The sequence below is a fragment of the Propithecus coquereli genome, unplaced genomic scaffold (assembly GCF_000956105.1).
Source record: "Propithecus coquereli isolate 6110/MARCELLA unplaced genomic scaffold, Pcoq_1.0 Scaffold177, whole genome shotgun sequence".
In the NCBI taxonomy this organism is placed as follows: Eukaryota; Metazoa; Chordata; class Mammalia; order Primates; family Indriidae; genus Propithecus; species Propithecus coquereli.
In genome coordinates this window covers 3,665,925-3,689,241 of record NW_012142412.1, presented here as the reverse complement: position 1 = coordinate 3,689,241, position 23,317 = coordinate 3,665,925, and the positions used below count along the sequence as shown (strand labels likewise).

Sequence of the window (23,317 nt, the reverse complement as noted above, 5' to 3'; positions counted from 1 at the left end):
CAGCAGTCAATAGAGCCCAGAAGACATGCGTATGCGTTTTACAAAGTCTGGATTGCACGCCTAAATGGTGTGTACGTTATCTGTACACGGTGATTTCCCAGTTATTATTGGTGTGTGTACTTGGGCAGTTGAACAAGTTGAAACTTAGCTATGTTTCCACATTTGTCGTAACTCTGCTCAGCACTTAAGCACCATAACAAACAGTGTCACGTTTTTATTGAGAAAGCAACAGTTTCTGGCACATTCCTACTGGCCAGAAGCTATCAGAGAACAGTCCTTTCCCCCCCGCACCCCAGCATCTTGTCTGGTTCTCAAACATCAAGAGAACTGTACATTATCTTGAATCTTGTAAAGTGAAATGCAATGCCGAAAACTGTAAAATATTAAACAGATTGCAAAAATGAGTAACAGACTGAAAAAAAAATAGACTGAACTAAATTGAAGGGACTTCAAAAGCAGTCTTTGATTAATGTTGGCTACTTTTCAACGACAAATTCAAAGATATGGGAATACCGACCAGCAGTGGAATGCAATCCTACCAGGGTTCAGGTAAAATGACCCTCAGGATATCTGAGACAACTTCTCTCACACACCTGCTTTGGAGACAGGGCTCACAGGTTGAGAAGCTACTTAAAGAGAAATGGAATGACCCTTTAAAAAAAGAACAATATTGTACTAAATGTGAATGTTGAAACTCCCTTTGGGGGGAAAAATATAATATAAACTTAGCAAACTTAGTAAATACTACAAATATAAAAGAATTCATGACAAGTGAGTTCTCCAGCACCTTGAATATGAAAAGAAAAACAGTTCAGGCAAAATCTCTATCGTCAAAGCTCTCGACTCCAGGGTCATGAATAAATAGTCAGTGAGAATTCAAGAGCTTTTCAGAAAAAAAGGATGTTTACATAGATAACTACATATAAAATGCTAAGGCAGCCAACTCAGCAGATATGGATCAAATACCAAAAAAAAAAAAAAAAAAGCAATCTCTGATGCATTCTGCAGAATCCAACTACATTTAGCTCCTGAAAGAGAAGCAAACCATGTGCCTGGCCTTCTTACTGCAGATTAGAGTTTTCTGCAAAAGCCTTAGCAGATCCAACAGCCGAAGGCTTGAGAATACATTTCGAAGGTGTGAGATAATAATCCTTGGATCTCGTTTCAGCACCTACAGCTGGACCAACCACTCCCAATGGGAACCCGGTGGACGAGTGTGATGACGACCAGGCCAACTGCCACAGTGGAACAGGTGATGACTTCCAGCTCACAGGTGCAGAAACCATCTTCATCCCATTGCTGTGCCATTTCAGTTCATGTCGTAGTGGAGACCAGCTAATGCCTGTGTGTGTGCTCGTAACTCTGCATGGCGTCGGGTGGTGCCCCAGGAGGGAAGGCCTCCTTGCCAGAACACATGCATGTTCATTGCCTCATGCCATCCATGTTAAACGAGTTGTTCTTAATAGCCACAGCCATTTGAAACAATAATTGGAGCCATTTTCAGAGCTAAAGGCTAGGGTTGTCTTAACTGAGTAAGAATTTCTCCATGGCTAAATGTGCTAAACTGATTCCTCATCTTTAAGCCTCTCCTCCTCCCATAACACTTGCGCCATCACTACGTAACCGCACACGTTAGAATGTTTATTTTCATTTTTTCATGAGGTCAAGTTTTTTTTGAGTGAATTCTTTATCCAATTAACTGATGAAATTACGCTTATATTTGAAATGCAGCTTTTAAGTTGGGATTTTGTAAATCGATCTACATTAAAATTTACAAAGGCAGAATTAGTTGTTTTCGCATCACCACCGACTAGCAAATATATCAGAGGTGGTGTGTGCCAAACGCCTGACTAATGAATCTATAGAATTACTCCCTAATCTCCTAAAACCCTAAAAGCTAGAAAGTGACTTTCTCCTCCACTTTGGAATAGCAGAGGAAATGTTAAGCAGGTGGGGAAATGGGATTGCACCATTTGGAAATTGGCCAAGGCACTAGGATTTTCACCCGATTGTTGCAAAAGGTATCAAGGGACCTTGACTGCCACCCGGGTCAAATGCGGTTTCATATAGCGTCTGACTCTCATTTTAGAGTAAACACGAGCCCTTGAATGCAGGTCTGTATTTTTACCCAGAAGGGACTCAGCCCACATAATTAATTTCCATGGGCAAAACTGAAGGCGTTACCATGTAACTTCATAATAAGGCCATGTTATTGGCTAACACATTAGTGCAAAATCCTGCAGGATTTTTGAAGGAAATGTCCTGCAGTATATTTCCAGCTATTTCAAAAGCTTATCTCAGAAAGAGCCAGAGAGCTCTGCACTCTGAAATTGAAAGGGTAAAAAAAAAAAATCTAGCCCAGAAATTTAGTACTATGAACTGGGTTTATATATAAATCCCACCTCCTAAAGCTGTCTCTTTCCAAATTTCTAGAATAATCACTTAACATTCGTGTGGCCAATAAATGTCACATTGCTATGGGCTTTTGAATGCAAATCTTGTATATCAGTAGCCAGAAGCCACAAAAATTACTTTAATTAATGCAGAGGCATTTTCTGTGTAAGATGTTAAGATGCCAAGTTCAAGTTGAAAACCCTATAGCTGATGGAAAAAACAGAGTACCGTTCGGTGACCCAGGTCCTCTGGAACCTTCTGGGGGTTGCCTGTAAACACCCTGCCACAAACCTCAGGCTATTTTGTGGACGCCATCACACAGCTTTGGTGAAATTTGTCATAAAAAAGAATGACTAAAGTGTCACAGTAGACACTTTTCAATTGCCCTCTTGTGGAGGGGGTTCTTTTTTCTTTATAAACTCTAAAGTGGTCAGTTAATATTGATTAGAAACAAAGCCACAGATTTACTCCTCATATCAGAACAACCAGCCTTCTCATTTTTGCATTAGTTCATGACTGAATCAATTGAAACTGAAGCCTTTGAATGAAATGGGACGAGTATGTTAGCCTGGAGCAAATTGTGTATGGCAGCGAGTTACAAACCACAGAAAATGGGTCATTTATCGTGGAAACACTGACAACCCTTTAAAAGTACAAAGTGTTTTGCTTTTACCTACAGTGTTTAAATTATTTCTTGGGTAGGTAGGAGAAAGTTCATTCCAATTTTTTCTAACAGATTAGCATGGCAAAAAAAAAAAGTTATTTTCTCAGATCAGCACGTTTCTCTCAATAATTCTATAAATTCCTGCATATATTAAGAACCTCTGAGAGTGCTAATGCTCACCCCCCAGCCCCCAGTCAAGAAGAGGTGATTTTTAAGAAGACATTCTCATGTTTCATATTTATTGCATGACAGCCAATTTTTCCTTTTTAAAAAATTCATTTTACTTTGCAAAGCCATTTGTTATTCTTTTCTGAAAGTGGATGTGCTCACATATAATTGTTTGCAAGGAGCAAAGAGCTCACCTAACCCAGGTACCTGTTTACATCTAAACAACACACCCCCTGTACTCACATGCCACATTGTATCCTTTTTGCTAATTCTGGCACAACTACAGAATTTATTGTGAGAACTACAAGTTTTGTGTGTTCAATGTGATGAAACCAAGCCGTGAGCATTCTCACTTTCACCCGGGTAGGCGGGAACATGGAAATTGGGATCAGCACCATCTTTGGTGGTATTTAGTTTCTTAGGACAGGGGGTGTTGATTTAATTTCTTCTCCTGGGTTGACTTATCTGTATACAGAGGGGGAGAAATATGGTAGGAAAATGCTCATTATTTACAAACAGCTCTGAATTCCAGGTGAACGGTAGCAAATGCATGGAAATAAGCAGAGAGTTTGCTCACCCACACTTGCTTGCCAAGGTCAAAATTCTCCCTTGAAGTGTTACTCATTTGCAAATGCCTTTGAAGTCATTAGATAATACAATTGGCTTCAAAGGCACGAGGAGGCCAGATTTCACATTGGAGCTGTGTGTGTGTCTACCCAACAGCGGAATTTGGCCCCCAACCTATAACAAAACTGATAATGCATATCGGTTTTAAAAAGTGAATTTTCACCTTGAATCTTTCTCCTCTAAGCCCACTGGGAACAGAATGTTAATGTATTCTGGCCTCCCTCCAATTCTGCCATTACAGATTCACCTTCCTAACCCGTAATATATGTAATTCTCTTCCCACCGCCTGCCTTATTGAGGCCATGCACACGTGTGACCACTCATCCAGCATATTTGCTGGGAGATCAGGGGTAGCTGCTGTAGTCGATTAGCTCAGAAATCCAAAGACCATTCCAAGAGCACGATTTTACGGCTGATTCATGCTATGGATGTGACATGATTTCCGATCCATGGATGCTGTAGCATAGGCCTGGCCCTGATACAGATCGCCACAAGTCTTTATTGATTGATGCTATTGGAAAGTGCTCATGACCTCTTCCAGAACTTTCCATGATAGTCTTGGGCCTGCCTCACTCCTTCACCCTGAATTAGTCCTGTATTTTCTCAAGGTAACAGGCTCCCTCCGACCACCTCCAACCATAATCTGCATCGCAAATACACAGGAGAAAAAGTTTTCTCAAGCACAGTCATAAACAGCAAACTGCTGTTTTCCAAATGTGGTAGATTATAAGTCTCACCTGAGAAGCTTTCAAAAAAAAACAGATTTTCAAGGCCTTACCCACAGAGATTCTAGCTCTCAGGTCTAGAGAGGATAGGTCGATAGGAAACTGCAATTTCAGTGAGCATCAGGTGATACCTATGATTGGGCAAGTTTAAGAACACTGCTTGGAAACAGAAGTATAATGATGAAGAATGGAAAATGGGTGAGTTAAGACACGGAATAAGAGAAGGTGAAGCTAAATCTCAGTAATTCCCCGACCAGGAATGCCAAAGTAGACCCAACCGATTGAAAGCACACAGTGTTCAGGGTATTATTTTCTCAATCTCCCAGTTCCCTAGGACTGCAAAGGAAATGTTTCTCCCCTTCCCCTTCTCCTGCTGCCTCCCACAGCTTCTCCAAACCACATACTGGGCAGAGTGTTTGTCCCTGGGAAAAATAAACAGCCACAACAGCCAATGAAAGGAGGAACACTACCGTCCACACTAAACCTTCAGTTTTCCAGTTTTTTAAATAGATTGTGGGGACTGGCCTTGCAACTTGCCTGAAGGCACACATCTGAAACCGAGGAATACAGTCTGAAGCTCAGAGGTCTGGGTCAAGTTTAATACCCAAGTCACCGAGGACATTCAGAGGCCTTTGCCTTTCACTGCGGCAATTGTATGCCACGCTCAGTCTGGGAATCAGAGAATGCCCTTGGAACAAAGTCTCCAACTCTCCATGCCTTCTGCATGCTTTACAAAGAAATGTGTTAGAATATATTGTGCACTTGGAACTTGCTAGGAGAGTAGATTTTAAGTGTTCTCACCACAAAAAATGTATGTGAAATAGTGCATACAGTAATTAGCTTGATTCAGCCATTCCACAAGGTATATGTATATCAAAACATCATGTTGTACACTGTAAATACATACAGTTAAAAATTTTTAAAAAGAAAGTGTGTTAGGTACAAAAAATAACGGTTTGTTTGTACTTAATATTGTGGTAAGCAAAATATAAGTGAAACAATGACTATTGTTGGAATTAAGGGATTTTCTTTGGAAAATGTTTGCCTCTGATAGGTGTATATAAGCATACAAAATCTCTCTCCTGCAAATTATCTACCATTTTCTTATTTTTTTATGTTTCTGTTTTTCAGGTGGTACCACCGTGTTGAGCACAGAAAAGCCGACAGTATTAGACAGCACCATACAATCAGGTATGAAATAAAATCTAAAATGTGGCATATTCCATGTCCTTGGAATGTCCTCCCCCCACGAAAATAGCGCATTGCCACGCTTGTTGGTTTCAGTTTCCCCGAAAGTCCTAGAAGGAGAGATGCCACGCAGCATCTGGTCTCCAAGCGTGAGCCGTAAATATTGCTCTCCTTTCATCCACATGTATATGCAGCAGGGAACGAGATTTCCTTCCCCATCAGTAATTGCCAAATGGTGACAATCCCAGCTCTCTACGGAAGGAACTGAGTAACATACTTTGTTTAAAAGCAGCACATCTAGGACATGGGCTGTGTTTGCAAACTGGAGGAGAAGGAAATCGCGCAGGCAGCGCAGCCTGACTATTTATTTTCATCACGATCCTGCAAAAACCAAGACAGGCAAAGTTTGTCAGTTTTGTCTGCCACGGAGTTGGCAGTTTTACAACAGCGTTTCCAGTGGGTGTGCCACGGGATGGGGTTCAGGAAACCGCAGTGTGTAGTTGTGCACGGGGAGAGGAGCGCGCTTGGGAACAGCACCTCCTCATCCTTGTATTAATAGAAAAGCCTAATGACTTTTAGAGCCCACAGTTTGCTGTTTACCAGGGCCCAGCCATGGTTAAGCAGCATGGCCTTCCCCTTGCGCGCTTTTGTTTTTTGTTAGTATTCTGTGAAATTCTTCCCCACAGACACACGCAGAGGGAAACGGGGGGTATAAACAATCAGAGGTTTTAAATACTTTAAAGTTAACCATTAGAGTAAGGTGAACAGGTCAGTTTTCCAGCTTCTCCCATTTCCTTTATGGAAGCTCACTCAGCCTGGGCCCCACAGTCATTTATTAATGGGGCGTGTGGTGTGTATCAATGTTTCCTCAACGGTATGACGCTACCGGGCTAGCAGAAAGTAGAAAGGGCTGCTCTAATTAGTATGCTTCCTTAAAGGACGCTGTCACTGTCGACCTGATTAAACTGCAAAACAAACTTCTCTTCAGTTGAACTTAACCCCGAGTTGCCCTGTGGTTGACAAAACCGATGCTACCACCACACAGCACAAACACCCCCAAATACCAAAAGAAGAAACAGTATTTGCCTAAATGCCAAAAACACTGTCATCCTGCACATGTCTTTTGAAGTTGTAAGATGTGGCCTTCAGAGATGGTGTAGCCACCTCGTATCCCTGAAGCTCCCTCATGAAGGAAGCCCGGCCTCTCACTGGCTTCCCACCTTCCCTAAGGGTTCACCCCTCAGGATGGTTGTGGAGAAAGGTCACTAACTGCCTTAGGCCTCTACACAACCCTCTGGAACAGGGAAGAGGGGCGAGGTGAATAAATGAAGTTCTGATCATGTAGCAAACATTTTTACTGTTGTTTTAGTTTCGTCTCTTGCCAGAGAAGTAATTAAAGCCACTATAAAGTTGCCAACTAATTTGCTTCATCTCATCTCTCTTCTCCTTGCTTATTAAAAGAGCTAGGGATCATTAAAAAAAATGAAAGTGAACAACAGCTGTGGAGAAAATGGAAAGTTCTGTCAGATTCCAAAACTGAGATAATCCTCCCTGAACCTTCAGGTCTATATTATCAGAGCAGACACGATTTTGTTGACACGTTTGATTTGTACATGATCTCAAGGTCATTCCCATGACGGCTTCGCAGAGAGGCCAGTCAGTCCTCTCACAGGGTCCACTGTGGTCAGGGGGCAGGTGAACAAATCATGAAACCAGTAAGACCCATTGCTCCCAGCGTCGGAACAAGTTCAGTTCAGACCACACTGGCTTACAGATCAGGGGTGGTCCAGTCCAGTGTGAATTTCATGGTCAGCCCAGTGTCCTTTGCGAATGGACTTAGTTTCCTGTTTTTCCATTGTCTGAGGTCATGAGTCTGGGCTCCAAGTCCTTGTTTGTCTGTAAAGACAGTGTGACCTCCTTGGGAGGAGTTCTGTTGGTTGTCATGTTCTGGCTAAGCCTGTGCACAGAACGCTGCACAAGGACCCGAGCATGCTTTGAGTCAGAGGTCAGGTCTACCGCTGGCCAGCTCTGAGGTGTCCACCAGTGGTCGGATTCACCTAACTGATGCTTTAATCCACACTGTTGTGCAGGTTTCAGGTTCTCCAAGCATCTTCACAAGCAGCAGCAAATGAGTCGACCCCTAAACCTTCATCATAATTCAATTTTTGCTGAAGCCATTATAGACTAAAGCAGAGTCTTAAGATTTCATTTTGAGGATTCTTATCAATATAATAAACTTGGTGGGCATATAATATTCATATACTGTCTGGGTTGTAATCAGATGCATAAAAGGCTATTAATGGTCTGCCAGGAACTGATGAGAAACCCTGCATTTTTAATCCAGCTCTCTCTAGCAAGGGCTCTTAGCCTCTGAAGATCTTCCACTGTTTCTACGGCAGCTCAGAGGGTGTTCGTAACCTATGATTACATGGGCCTCGGGCACCTCCACTTGTTTGGACTGAAAGACCAATCTATGAGTAAGCGAGTTACCATACTCAATAGAAGTTTGGAATACGAGATTTAAAAATCAAATCCTTGTGCATATACAGGGTGCTAACGATTCAACTTCAGGCAAGATGGGTTCAGCAAGCACAGCTGGTGCTTGCACTCAGAGGCTATAAATTTGTTTTAAGTTCAGAATATTGTTTCCTGCTATTTTTAAGAGTCAAGAAGGGATTTAGCCAGATTATTCCCATTGAATTTAATGAGAATTGTATGCAGCTTCAGGGCCTGGGTAGTATTTTGAAAACTTAAAAGTCAATAGTCCTCTATGTTTATTTCTTTATTTCATTCATCCATTTATCCATTTACTTTTTTTCCCTCTTCCTTCTTTCCCCTTTTCTCCTCTCCTCTGCCCTTGTCTCTTTCTCTCTCTTTTTTTCTTTTTCCTTTCTATAAATGTTTATGGGTATTTTGTGTGATTAATTAATTGACTTTCTAGCCAGGCTTGAAGGTTCAACATTGAACTACTCACTCCACAACAAAATGCATTGATTTAAAAACATTTCTTCTAAATATAAGATTGCCATAAGTTTTATCCTGGAGACAAAAAGATAAAAGAGCTGTAAAATACAAAAAGTTAGAGGAGTTCGCCTTGTTAAATTCACAGGCTTGGAAAGGACCTTGGAAGGTAAAGGTGGACTGTCATTCTCTGCAGCGAGGAGAGATCCCTGAAACATTTTTTTCTGTGTCCTAGTCGTTACAGAAGTATCTGAGTTCATATATTTTATGATATCATCAGAATATTAATAGCCACAATAATGGATAATGTGGTTTTCTGTACTACACAAGAAATTTAATGTATTACCCAGGCAAATATAACCAGAAATGCATGTGCTGGGATGGCTGTCTGCCCTCCTGTATGTGCATGTCTTATAAAGTCCATTTAAGGAGAAAAACCAAAACCACACACACATTAACATTTTCCAATATTAACATTTTCTACCATGAGATTATGCAACAGTACATTCCAGGGTAACGGGCGTTGACGTCCAAGGTTGCTCGGCCATTCAGTCACCGTTCAGTCGAGTGTACTTCATCTGCATAATTCAATCTTGCTGTGCAAAAGTGTGGTAAATTTTGAAGAGGGTTTCTCATGCCTTAAGAAGTCCTATTTCATGGTTATGATAGACTAGACATGAAATATATCTCTCCAATGACACTATAGCTGTGAAATACAGCCCTTTTGCTCTAACTGTAAGTGTACACATGGTGTACCTCCCACAGTTTGCCAGTTTACTTCCCCAATATGGCTCTGTCCACCCTTTGGGAGGTGACATTGTCATTGGGAGAATCCAACCTGCTCAGTTTTGACAATTCACAGGGTGGGTTCCTTCCACAATTTGACATTAGCACTTGAAAAGAGTTCCTTGGATACTAAAAATGCAAAGTAAATCACCCTTATCTGTTCAGTAAATCTTTCTATTAAAATTCCTCCTGCCATTGTGACAGTGGGGGAGGGGCATTGGCGACCAGGCTCCGAGGAGGAGGCGCGATGTTTTGTGTTAAACACTTGGGCAAGTTAAAGAAAAGCTCACAGCGAGATATGGTCTCAGACAAATACAGCATATAATACCAGACTTCCCTTATTGTTCATAGGGATTCTTCTGAGGCTCATTTTTAAGTTCAGTTGGCCAGAGGCGCTGGTCGCCTCCCTGTCCGCTTCAATGCTGCCATCTTGTGGACTGCCTAAGCTCAATGACAAGGGAAGCTTCATTAGAGAAAACAGAGCTTTTGTGTCTTTCACTTTATATGGGGGGGATGGGCAGAAGCCTGAGAATTTCATCTTTAGAATGATTTTTTATTGTTCGCTTACATTTACCAAAACAAATCCCAAGTATCAATGATTTCATCCTTCCCATACTTAAAAGGCAAAGCTCCTTTTGAAAAAAGAGGGCGCATAAAAACAATAGGACTATGAGTTTTAAAAACTCTGTGATCAGACAACACATTGTAGGACATGGGAGACAAACAGTTCCTGCAAATCTATTCACTTTCTTTCTCAGATTCCCAAGGAAGCTTGCTGAACATTAAAAAAATAAAAATAGGTCACTATTTCAATGTGCTTTGGCTTTTCATGACCTTGCATTGAGGTTTTAAGCGGGACAAACAATTTATACGTAAATTTAGAAATTCACCAAAAAAGCAAAAAGTTTTATACTTAATCGACCTGATTAGAAAGCACAGAAGAAAATAATAATAATAATCTTATGAAAATGCTTCTGAGATTTCTACCCTGACACTAAAGAACTAACGCATCAGCTGTTGAGGTGGGACCAGGACGAGGCAGTTTGCCAAGTCACTTTTCCAGACTTTTGAGGCTCACGGGTCAGTCTCTAATTAAGATCCTTTTCATTGGTGGCTGTCAGTTTATGTGATTCATCCTCAAGAGCAGAGTACCTTTCATATTAAATATTGTGGAAATAGGAAGGATTCGGCAGATGTCACATACGTGCTTTGAAAAGTAGCTTTCCTGGAAATTTTATGTAAACCCAATTTGTCAGGCAGTGCATAATCTTTTTAAAGCTGGACAAAAAAAAAGAAAAATTTACTAAATGTGATTTTGCAAACATTTTGACATCTTCATGCATCTTTTGGTTTCCTGGTAATCCTGGATTTTGTGGCTTTCCCAGAATTTTCAAACAGATGTGAGGTTGTGTAAATCGTGCTTTCCATGAAAAAATTAAGGGCCTTTCTGACCCGAAATGATTAAATTTGTCTTTCTCTGCTTGTCTCTATTTTTCCTTTCCACCCACGGAAGAGTTTCCAACATATGGTTTTAACTGTGAATTTGGCTGGGGCTCTCACAAGACATTCTGTCACTGGGAACACGACAATCACGTGCAACTCAAGTGGAGTGTGCTGACCAGCAAAACAGGACCCATCCAGGATCACACAGGTAACAGAGAGCTCGCTGCGGCCTCATGGCTTTGCAAATTCTCTTTGAATCAGAGAGGGTGTTACTGGAGAGGGTTTCTGCTGCCTGTGAGTTTTTTTTGGGGGGGGGCAGTTAGAAAATACTACAAGCATTGACTCATGCTGTAATTTTCTGGAACTAACAAGGTCTCTTTCCCCAGTAGAGATACTTGGTTCAAGTAGTAGGAATAAATGCTGATTAAACTTGGCCACTGATTGGCCTCCCTGGAAAACACGAAATGTATGAATCGGTACTTATCTCGTGCTTTTTCTGACTTCTTATTATGGGCCATGTCAAACATACTCAAAACTAGAAAAGAAATAGTATAATGAACCCTGTAGGTACCTAACCCTGCTTCAGCAATTACCAAATCACAAATCACAGGACTCTTATTTTGCCTCTCTCATCCCTGACTCTGGATGATTTTCAAGCAAGTTCAGGTATATATTATGGCATCTCATTCATTTTTACATCTAAAGAAGCAATAAGCAAACCTAGCGCTTGCTCTCTCTTGGCCCCGAGATGAAAAAGGCAGGGTGGGCATTCTTATTCTTTCGGGAAAAGATTTTTAAGTTGAGCCCATTTCTGCTGAGCAGGTAGAAACCTCACTACACCCCAGCTCACGACCCGTCCTGCTCCTGCCTTATTTTCTTTTTGAGATTAATTGTTGGGGGAGGTATAGGTTGGGAGACAGAGGGAGCCAGAAGCCACTGTAGTGAACTCTTTCATTCAGTCCCATCCTGTTTTCCTCCTGGTCTTTTTATCACCCTCCTTGAGGTATGACATAAAGAAGCATCAAATGCCCAATCCGCAAACTTCCATTTACGGAGGACTGCTTACTCAAGCAGTGGCTTCCCAAAAGGTACCCCAGAGGGGCATTGGCTGATGCTGGGAAATCTCATTAAATTCTCCCCACACTGGTGCTCCGGGTGTGTGAGTCAGTGGGCCGATGAGTGGGCCAAGAGTACTTCATGCCTTTTCCTTTTTGTGGTTCACTCTTTTTCCCAGTGAATATAACCATTAAATAGGTTGAATAGGCCTCCTTCCACCGCGGCTACCTCCTCGCCTAATGAGAATGACAAGGAAATTGGATAAAATTGGACTCCTTCAATTCTGAGACACTTTCAATTGAATCTTAAGACAAGCAGTTTTAGAAAACTTAAAATACTTTGACTGTAAGTGGCACTGTACATAGAAATGGCATCAAATTAACTAAATGCAATTAGCCGAAATGAAGGCGGTAATGGTGGAAAAATTGATGCAGAGTCAAGCAAAATAGCGCAGTAGGATCTGACATTCAAAGGAGGTTAAAAGCTGTGTTAGCCAGAGACAAAAGCTAAAAGGCTTGCAGAAGTAAAGTGCTAATTGAGAAAATGAAGACAGAGTTCCTGACCCAGAACTGTGATAAAATCCTTGAAAGGCAAAATATCAGTGCTTTGTGTGTTGGAGTATCAGAAAAGGAGGGCTTGTCTTCGATTCCCAGCTGAGAAGTGTGATTCTTTGAGAAGGGTTTGACTCTTTTGTTCTCCCAGCCACCCAGATTTACTCAGCTGTAGTGCCAGGTCAGCTCTGACTAGAAAGAGCCCCCCACAGCTCTAGAAACACGATCATTTGTTGAGAGAGATGGGTGAGCCCGACATCTGAAAGGCAGGAACTTGTTAATAGAAAAAAAAAAAAATCTAGATGAAAAGTGCCCTACACACCGATAGCTCCTGTGCACAGACCCATGTTAGAAAGTAGTTGGCACTTTTTTATAGTATTATTTGGTGACACTTTGCAAACCGGACATTGAGTTTTTGTTTTGTTTTGTTTTGTATTTTTATAATTAACATTATCTAGGAAAAACGTCCTGCTACTTAATGTTGAGTTTATTTCAAGGAATCCCACTTACGTGGTTTTCTGCCTTGGACCTCTTAAGACTGAAACTATGTTCCTCCTTATGGAGGATTCCTGAAATCTGGCATCTTTCCTGGTTCCCCGAGCAAATGTTATTTGAGGAGCCCTGTTACGTGGCAGATGCTGTGTTGAGCACTGGAAGTCCAGTGAAGGAGGAAGTCCCCACGCTGAAGGACCTCACAGTCTGGTTGTGGGTGGGAGGCGATTACAGTGCCGTTGGGGGAGGGTGTCCAATAGCAGAGGCCAGAGAGTAGGGCAAAAGGTGACATAGGAGCGGTCCAAGAAAGTGGTCATGTCACAGAGGCCATCGGAGCTAGGCTTGTTTTGCTGGATCTCGAGTGGTGTGGCTTGGACAGATTCCTTCTGGGAAGCAGTCAGAGAGAAACAGAGCATGCGTGGCCTTGGGAGCTTTGTGAAGAAGTGTGGATAGGCTCAAGGCAGTGAAGGACCCTGCAGAATTCTAAGCAGAGGAGAGACATCAGCACATTTTAGAAAGACCACAAGGTCAGCAGGGCAGGGGCCATGAGTCACTTCTCAGGCAGCCCCTACCCTCTGCCTATGCCCAGTTCTTTCCTGTCTACCACCTGCTCGCTGACAGCCTAAAGGAAGCTCAACAGATGGGCTCAAGAAGTGGGCTCAATATATGTGCTTCCTCCCTGCAGCATTGCCCACTGCAGTCTTTTTCCATGAGATTAGCGGACGGGGCAAGATGAGTGTGTTTTTTCACTGTCCATCCTGGCGGACTCATCTCAGTGAAATGGCTCCACGACACAGACAGGTGATTGTGCTTAGTAAATCAGGAGGGTGAAACAAACTCCTGGAGTGACTGCGTTGGCTCTGTCACAGCGGACGCTCTGCAAAGGCAAGGAGTGCGAGAGACGTCCTGCAGTATCAGACATACTGCTGGAGCGTGGCTGATTTCCACACCTCATTTATGATTCCACCCTTTGGCTTTAATAAGTGTGTTACAGTGGGATCTCATGGAATCAGCCAGGTAAGGGAAGGAAGCTGCCGGCTAACACATCCGCAACCACCTGGATGCTGTTGACACAGGTGAACGGACAGGACAATGTACCCACATATGCACAGTGAAAAAGTCCTGCACAAACACACAAGTCTCTTGGGCAGCAAACACAACATCCCGCTGCCCACGGAGGCCCGAGCTTCAGATTCGCACCTAATCAGGTGAGGCATTAGAGGAGGTGATTTCTATTTGCAGAGCCAACAGTGAAACATGAGTTGTGTGTTTAGACCAGGTGGTGGCAGGAGGAAATGTTCCCACTGGGGGTAATTAAAAGCGAAGCCAAGACAAAGTTCTTGCAGCTCGGCAAGTGTCTACGGTGCCAGAATGGCAGGTTCTAATGAGCCTCCACAATGCAACCTTGCCTCTCCTTGAACCAGAAGCCACATCAAACGGAAAAAGTGGGGTACACGGTAGATCAAGTTCTCAGTTGTGTTTAAGGAATTTATAAACCATTCAGACGAACCAGGGGAAAAATAATCTGAACTTGAAAAATGAAAAAAAAAAAAAGATCATGCTAGATTATTAGGAAAAACCGCAGGTTTATTATCATCAAGCATAGTGACCAAAGTGTCATCACTGCTGCGGTGATTAATAAGTTACGTCTCAATGATTCCATTTAATGTCTGTGTTCACATGGGTGCTGCTGAGCGAGCTTCAGGTTGCATGGAAATAAGGGTTCTTCTTAGAGAGTCAAACATTCTCGGTTGAGGCTGTGCACAGACTGGGCTTTCTGTCTGCAGTGGTGCAAAGGCTGATTTGAGTCACAGCCTGTGTCCACGTGACAACGCATTCCAAATACGGAGTGTCCAGATGGGTGCTGTTTTCCAGCCTTCCCTCAATCAAATGTCCATTGGCAGAAGCTTCGAGCAGGGCCACAAGGTCCCCAGCAACTGTGCACACTGTTCCCTTTCCCTTGAGGATTTGGCTTCTTGGTGCTGCTCAGCTCAGGAGACTTCTGATTAGTGGAACTTGAAAGAAGAATCATAAATCTGGCCACTCTCCCTAACACAGTTTTTTGTCACAGCAGGAGATGGCAACTTTATCTACTCCCAAGCTGATGAAAATCAGAAAGGCAAAGTGGCCCGCCTGGTGAGCCCCGTGGTCTACTCCCAGAACTCTGCCCACTGCATGACCTTCTGGTATCACATGTCTGGTTCCCACGTCGGCACACTGAGGGTCAAACTGCGCTACCAGAAGCCAGAGGAGTATGACCAGCTGGTCTGGATGGCCATCGGACACCAAGGAGACCACTGGAAGGAAGGGCGCGTCTTGCTCCACAAGTCTCTGAAACTGTACCAGGTGTGCTCCTTTTCCTAGGCTGGGGAGGGCAGTGGCTTTAAGGACACTGGGATAATATTTTGAAGATCATGCAAATGAGATGCGAGAATTATTCCAAAAATTATTGTTGGTGTTTCCCAACAATGCTCATCCCCGTAGCAGATTTCACAGCTGCCTAGATTACAGAAATAGAACCCATTTGCTGAGAGAGAGGGAGAAGTGCCTCTTTGTAATCTATTTCTGGGCTGTCACAATGTATCACTTCATTTATTTGCTGCTTTTGCACCCTTTTTAAAGTTTGTACGATAAAAAGAGCGTGGGGAGAAGTTGCATGCCATCACCAGGCAGCTAATGTGGATTGACGAGCGAAGTGTGTGCTTCTGTGAATGCGAAATCTGATGAATTTAATTCATGTGCTGTAGCTTGAGCCAAACAAGCATTTGTAAACACCGCTATATGGGACTAGCATTTAAATATTGTGAAAATGATCTCGTTTTGTTAGGTGATTTTTGAGGGCGAAATCGGAAAAGGAAATCTTGGTGGGATTGCTGTGGACGACATTAGTATTAATAACCACATTTCGCAAGAGGACTGTGCAAGTGAGTATGAGTTGCTGTAGAAACCAACGGAGCTCTTGCCCAGGGCAAGAGTCTTTCCATGTGATGGTCTTCGTCTTGCTCATGGAGACCTAGAATCTTGGTGTGGGCTCTAGGCACATGATATGAAGCGCATATTCTGATGCAACGGGGCATAAAATCTGGTCAATCTACCTTGAGTAGCTCCATCACCCACCTAACGTAGTTCCTTTAGAATGTCTGCTTGGTACCTATAAAACCATATAAATGATGTGGAATCCAGAGACCATAGCAAAGAAGAAAGATTACGCTTACAAGCTATATATGCCACACCAAAACATTTTGATGAAAAGCGGAAAACTTAGACATCTGGATAATTCCAAATATCTGGGTGTATAAACAAAAACAGCAGGCATTGATCACACTGAATTTAATTAAGACTACATTGTTATTGAATCATAAAGGACATAATTCTTTGCTTTATTGCAAATGAGTAGCTGTTTCTGACTCTAAAAATAGCTGAAATGGCTTTAAAAAATAAATGGAATTCAGAGACTTTGCCTAGTATTTCAGAGTTGGTCTTTATCAGCCTGGTACTAGGTAGACAAATGACATAGAAAAAACAATTCATATTCCCTAGTTCTTGATATATAATTACAAATAGCATCACTAATGGCAGTGTAATAGCATAGCAATTAGTCTTAAGCTCCATTTGCTACACTTAAACTTTTGTTATATATCATCACATAATAAGATGTTATTTATAACAAAATGGGATCTGTCTATTGGACAGATTTAAGACAAAGGAAGCCTGTTGGCTATAATGGGTTTTTGGTCATTTCGGCAACTTACAAAGCTTTTATTGTATAACATATTGAATATACATGATCCCTAAAGTGGCAATAATTTGATAGGATCAATTGAAGAAATTGGGCAAAAAAAAAAAAAAGGAGCAGTGAATAAAAGTCTGGTTTTCATACTATGTAAGGAAATCTGCTTAATGCCACACTATTTAGCAAATCTTCACAAAAGTAAGTCTTAATGTTTCCATTGCCACTACTTTACAAATTACCCACATCCAAGTCTACTGCTGCTGTTAAAATCTGTATTTCACATAGTTATACAATGTATGTAATATCCCTGCTTTCTCATTCCAGTGTGAGAATGATGATGGTGATACTTTTGAGCTGTTAAGAGCAAACTCCACAAACTAAAACAAAGAAATGAAATCCAGTTCAGTTCAACAAGTTTTAACTGGCCGCGTACCATATGCAAAGCACCGTGCCAGTGCCACAGTGAATGTACCTGGCTAAGACAATTCTATGAGCCTTTTTCTCTTCATATGATTTGTCCAGTTAGCTGTGGTTGCCACCAGGCATTGTACTGGGGAAATCAAGACAAGGGCTCCATTAAAACACTTTATTTATGTTGCTACCAATAACAATAGGCCTGAGATCATTGTATAATGACTCATCAAACATGTATTCACCAACATTTAGCCATGATGCTGTAAGATTTTCAACTACTTATTAGTCATTCATTCATTCATTCATACAAGTATTTATTAAAGCGCCTATTATGTGTGAAATGCTGTTCTAAATGCTAGAATATAGGAGTGAACAAAATACTCAAAAACTCTTGCCCTGTGCTCAGTACCATAAAGGATACTGGGATTCAACTTCTTCCACAGAATTTTATTTACTTATTTATTTATCTATTTTTGTAATACACAGGACATGGACTTTGGCCCCAAAAAGTTGGCACACTATTTGGGAAAACAAACTCGCACACACCAGACTTAGGAAGCAGTGTTCTACAAATGACAAGATGGTACCCATATGTACAAACCCACTGGCTCCCTATTTACACCAAATTCTTTCCATATTTCAAATGCCCAAACCATGTCTCTCCACCCCTCTCTTCTAAAACAACACACTCTGCTAGCAGCAGTGCTACCTGGGTTTAGGTGTGATGCCTTAAAGGGAGTGTCATGACCTCATGTCACCAATTTCCTAGTCATTTAACATCGCCCCTGACAATTGCTCTGCGGTTATTTGGTGGGTTCAGATTGTGCGGAAAGACCCAAAGGAAGCACAGCAGGGGCGTGTATGGACAAGGGTTTCTGTCGTTGTGTGTATTGTATTTTGTTGGCAGTTCAAATATCTCTTTCAATTTTGTTTGACTTGTCAGAACCGGCAGACCTGGATAAAAAGAACCCAGAAATTAAAATTGATGAAACAGGTAAATTTGTCTTGCTGAACAGTTTTCTTTTTTTAAATTTGACTATGGCTTTCACTATGTTTATGAAGAAATTTTCTGGAACTCTAATACACTGGTGTATCAGAAACAGTTCAGAGAAAATGAACATCCATGCTTGTGGCCCTGGGTCAATGCTGTGGGTTGGATTATTGTCACAGTGTGTCCTCTTCAAAGGTGCCCTTAGGACTTTGGGAGCCTCTGTGACTACAGAAACAGAACACTAGTGCCAACTGTTGGAAACCAGCCCGAATTCTTGTGTCTGGTTGATATCCAGATAGGATCTTGGCCAGGCACGGTGGCTCACGCCTATAATCCTAGCACTGTTGGAGGCCAAGGCAGGAAGATCATTTGAGGTCAGGAGTTTGATACCAGATAGGATATTTATGAGAGTAGAGCCCAATTTCTGTGATAATTTCTTGCATTTTATCCATCTTTGCCCATCCTCTTCTACTGCCCCCCGGCTTTGTGATGGTGGTGATAAGAAGGGTTTATTGACTATGTTCCAAGTACTTTATATACCTTATTTAAGCCCCATGGCAGCTCTATGGGGTCTATTTATCCCCATTTCACAGATGATGAGACTGAGACTTAAGTAGCACAGCTAATTAGGTGGTAGCCTAGGACATTAGCCTGATTAACTCTGAACTGTGCATTTTTGTTGAACACTGCTTTGTGATCAGATGCAAGACCATGGATCAGAGCTAGTCCTTGACCAGTATTATTTTATTCCCAGAAGTTTCCATACCTCCCGGCCAGCATTGCGGGTTGCCCCAGTGGGTAATACTGCACCTACGTCATCAATGTGCATCAGCATCTGTTGCCATTAGAAACAGGATCCTACCATACAGCCAGATGTGGACTCAATAGAGACAAATAAATATGGCTCTATGCTGTTAGTTATATTAGTTATATTAACACATTAAAAAGTCCACACAGAAATGTAAACTTTATTAGAGATTGTTTCAAAACAATATTTCATCCAGGGAGAGACTATTAATATGCCCCAAGGCTTGTCTTCCTCTGCTCAGGGACTTGCATCTCATAGTTTTAGTTTTCTTTGATGGGAATCTTTGTGCATGAGAACACCATTAAGTAAACACCAGGCATGTTGCGCATTAACATTTTCATCCCATTCCTAGTACCAGGTAATTAGGCTCAAAGCTCCCATGTTAATAATTTCTCGTGTTCCACTCTAAAGAAAACATGTCTCCAGGGACCGAGCTGCAGCACAGTGTGACCGTCTCCAGTTAAACTACCAGGGGCTGCCTATTAAATGTCTTTTCTTCAGCCTGGCGAAGACACAGTTTCTCGATCAGAGCCACACCCTGTGTCCACGCCAGCAGCAAGCATTCGCTTGTTTTGAAAGCCCTCCCCTTCCTCGCTGAAACCACTTCACTTTGACACTTGTACACTTTTTTACACTCATGTAGACCACGCCAGATACTGGAATCGGCACACACAGACAGGCAACCCAGAAGGTTCCCTCCTGCCCGGTTTTAGGGTCAGGCACATGCACAGGGGATGCTTAAACCTCCTCCCGCCCCCACCGCGAGACAAATGTGTGACTAAGCATTTTGCAAAGCTTAATGGCCGCCTACCTGGCCAAGGACTGTAAACACAGATTACAATCTAGCACCTACGGAGGCTGCGTGAAATCCGAATTCCACGAGGACACAAACCCTCACTGCTCACCCGGAATCAGTAGGTCCCATGAGCAGACAGATGTGTCAGAATCCCAGCGCCCACTTGCTGACGCCCTCCCAGATGTCTATCCCCAACAATGCGTCAAACACGACAGGCAAAACCGGGGCATGTGATTTGCTCCTTTTTCTTTTCTTTTTCTGTGTTTTCCTACCTGCTTTCATTTGGTCCGTCCACGGTGCTCACGCAGCCAATTTTGTTTTCCTCTGCAGGGAGCACCCCAGGATATGAGGGCGAGGGGGAAGGCGACAAGAACATCTCCAGGAAGCCGGGCAACGTGCTGAAGACCTTGGACCCCATCCTCATCACCATCATAGCCATGAGCGCCCTGGGCGTGCTCCTGGGTGCCATCTGCGGGGTCGTGCTGTACTGTGCCTGTTGGCACAACGGGATGTCAGAAAGAAACTTGTCCGCCCTGGAGAACTATAACTTTGAACTTGTGGATGGCGTGAAGTTGAAAAAAGACAAACTGAATACACAAAATACTTACTCGGAGGCATGAAGGTGGACAGAGATGGAAAGACCCGTAATCAGAGACTTGAGGTGGAAGGACGTGGCGTGCGTGTGCTGGAGACTGTCCGTCTTCTCTCACTGGACAGGCTGGGAAGTGCGTGACGCTGAGCCAGGCTTTTCTCAGGAGCTTCAACGAGTGTGACCGACAGACATGGACAAGTGAGCTGTGTTAACAATCGGAATCATGTACAGTCAGCCTTTTCCTGTTGGTTTAATTTGAATCGTCAGATGCTGGTGTTGAGACCAAGTATGATCGACTTAATTCATTTCGGCTTCCTCCTCCCCTTCTCTCTCCTCCTCTCTCTCTCTCTCTCCTCCTTCTTTATATGGATTCTTTTCGGAAACTGTGCAAAATCCAAGATGCTGGCACCAAGTGTATTGAGTGGGGCCCTTTTGACAGATGCGCTACCTGTAGCCCAGTGCCCAGAACATATTCGAATAACTGCGTTCCAATGGACTTCCGAAGTTGTACTTGTGTATAATTGCCCGCGTCGTGCATAGGCAAAGGAGGATTAGGGTGTTTTCTTTTAAAAGTACTGTAGCCTCAGTACCGGTATAGTGTGTCAGCTCTGTTTACGAAGCAATACCGTCAGATTTTCTTGATGTTTTTCCAGTGTTGTACTCAACCTCGTGCTTGTGAACTCCATACAGAAAACTGTGCCATCACCAAACACTGCTGGCAACTGCGTGTACTGCTGCCAACCGCAACAACAACAAAAAAATCCTTGGCACTGGCTAGTCTATGTCCCCTCAAGTGCCTTTTTGTTTGTACTGGTCCATTGTGTCACATTGACGACCCACTCTGTTTCCCGCTGGTGAAAGCCCTCCTCTTTAATCAAACCCTGGTGGCCCACTGACTAAGAAGAAAGTATATTTTAGTGTGAGACGTCAGCCCCCCGGGAAGGCAAGGGCTCTGAAGATTTGGCAATGTGGCTTAATCGTTCTGCTTTTTCTGTAGTTCAATTTCATGTCTCTTGACCCTTTTGTATAAAGCTGCGATATTCTCTCTTTATTGTTCTTTCATATGGAATGTATTTTCAAATGTAAACTCTTTCTCTTTCTCTCCTATTGCTCTGTCTTTTTTTCTCTCTTAGAATTTAAGCATTTGCCATTTTCCAGAAAAGAAACTTGCAGCTTTAACCTGCTGGGAATGGTAAACAATTTTACTAGACTTTATGTTTAAGAATGAATAAATAAATAAGGGAAATTCCTAACTTTGCCCTCCAAAGTCTAACTTTGGTTTTCTTGTTAACTGGTTAAAGTGACAGTATCTTTTTTCCTTAAGCCGTTTGTCAATCTTTTGTGATCAAAATGATCTTCCATAGAAATGTTTGCATTTCGTAGAAATAATGGCAAATTGAGGGAAGAGATGATATTAATTGGCTTTCAAATGAGACCCAGAGGAAGGATTGAATAAAATCTTCCAAATATCTGAAAACATGAGATTTTTTACATCCAAATATGCAAAAATGACCCATGAGAAACCTTCTTGTTTTGATGTTGAGTCAGACAAAGGGGAGTGGAAGGAAGTTAATTTAAGAAAGAAACTATAAATCCTGATGCGGGGGCAGGGAAGGTGAAGTATTTTAAGATAAGAGTGGGGGAAACAGGTAAAGTCAAAACAAATGTTTTTAAAAATCCATTCAACAGCAACCTTGAAAAAAAGTAGACTTGAATGAATGCTTCTAGGAACTTCCATTCTAGAAACTTCCAGCAGCTCACAAAGAATAAGCCTGCCTTGAGGCTGACAAGACCTAAGCCTCTAACAGCACAGAGGAGTGAATATCTTATCAGGCAGTATATGAATTAACCCAAAGAAGCTTTGGTTGTTTTGGGTGTATTTTTGTCATGACGTGTTGTACTTAAGATTTTTTTACATCTTCCTCCTTTCCCGCAGTGCTGTAGGTCTCACTGAAATACATTTGTTGAGAGTCACGTTTGCATCCTACACAGGACAGTCCATTCATCTTGGTTAAATTGGATTGAGAATGCCTTTTGTTTCCAGGAAAGTATTGATCCCCTCGAAAGAAGAATAGTTTTTTGTCCCCAGAGGCATTCGTTTAGTTGCTATAATCATGCCAGAAGGAAAGCACTAAGGAAGATTTGATTTTTTTTTTCTTTTAAGGTAAACAGACTTAAAGTTATCCTCAGCCAAGGAAAAATGATACTGCAACTTTAAAATTTTAAAGTATCTTGCACTGATAAATATATTTAAAAATTATATGTTTATAAAGTTATTAATTTGTAAAGGCAGTGTTACAAAATGTTCAGTTTATATTGTTTTAGATTGTTTTGTAATTTTTAAAGGTATAAAATAACGTATTTTTTCTTTATTGAAATCTATAAAACTTTCTGTAGTAAAATGTTTTCATTTTACTGGTATATTATTGCTTCATGTTTTGTACCATCGTAAGATTTTGTGCAGATTTTTTTTTACAGAAATTTTTATTTTCTATGACAATATGACACTTGTAAATTGTTGTTTCAAAATGAACAGCGAAGCCTTAACTTTAAATGACATTTGTATTCTCAGACACTGAGTAACATAAAAACCACATAGAACTGAACTGTAACTTAAATTCCAAACTATGACTACTACATTCCAAAGAAACAGTTGAATTAAACATTTTCATAAAATATCCCAAACCTGATGGCTTTTATTATATCAGCTCTATTCTTGTTAAAGAAGTGGGTATTATCCATCCAATAACTTTCAAGATTTTTTAAAGTTCTCTGTTAAAAATATCTTTGTAAGGAGAGAAGATTAAGAAGATATTTCCTGAAAGCAGAGTATTGGCCCAAATTAGACACTGCCGAGATAAGGAATATGGAATTTGGCCTTATAAATGGAAATTTTTTTTAATCCCAAATTGTGTGTCAAATGTTCTA

The 23,317-nt window shown here is 41.8% G+C and overlaps 1 protein-coding gene across 2 annotated transcripts in view; it reads left to right on the top strand.

Annotated features, from left to right (window-relative positions):
- Positions 1 to 23,072, top strand: part of NRP1 (neuropilin 1) — a 135,149-nt gene extending 112,077 nt beyond the window's left edge. Inside the window, exons 11-17 of one of the 2 annotated variants that reach the window (XM_012642190.1) lie at positions 1,169 to 1,252; positions 5,710 to 5,769; positions 11,027 to 11,164; positions 15,130 to 15,401; positions 15,883 to 15,979; positions 18,146 to 18,196; positions 20,128 to 23,072. In XM_012642190.1, coding sequence (XP_012497644.1) covers positions 1,169 to 1,252; positions 5,710 to 5,769; positions 11,027 to 11,164; positions 15,130 to 15,401; positions 15,883 to 15,979; positions 18,146 to 18,196; positions 20,128 to 20,417 — 992 coding nt within the window. In that variant the 3' untranslated portion in view covers positions 20,418 to 23,072. Of the gene's footprint in view, positions 1 to 1,168; positions 1,274 to 5,709; positions 5,770 to 11,026; positions 11,165 to 15,129; positions 15,402 to 15,882; positions 15,980 to 18,145; positions 18,197 to 20,127 lie in introns of both variants that reach the window. The other variant, XM_012642189.1, reaches the window with a different exon arrangement.
- The last annotated feature ends 245 nt before the right edge of the window (positions 23,073 to 23,317 follow it).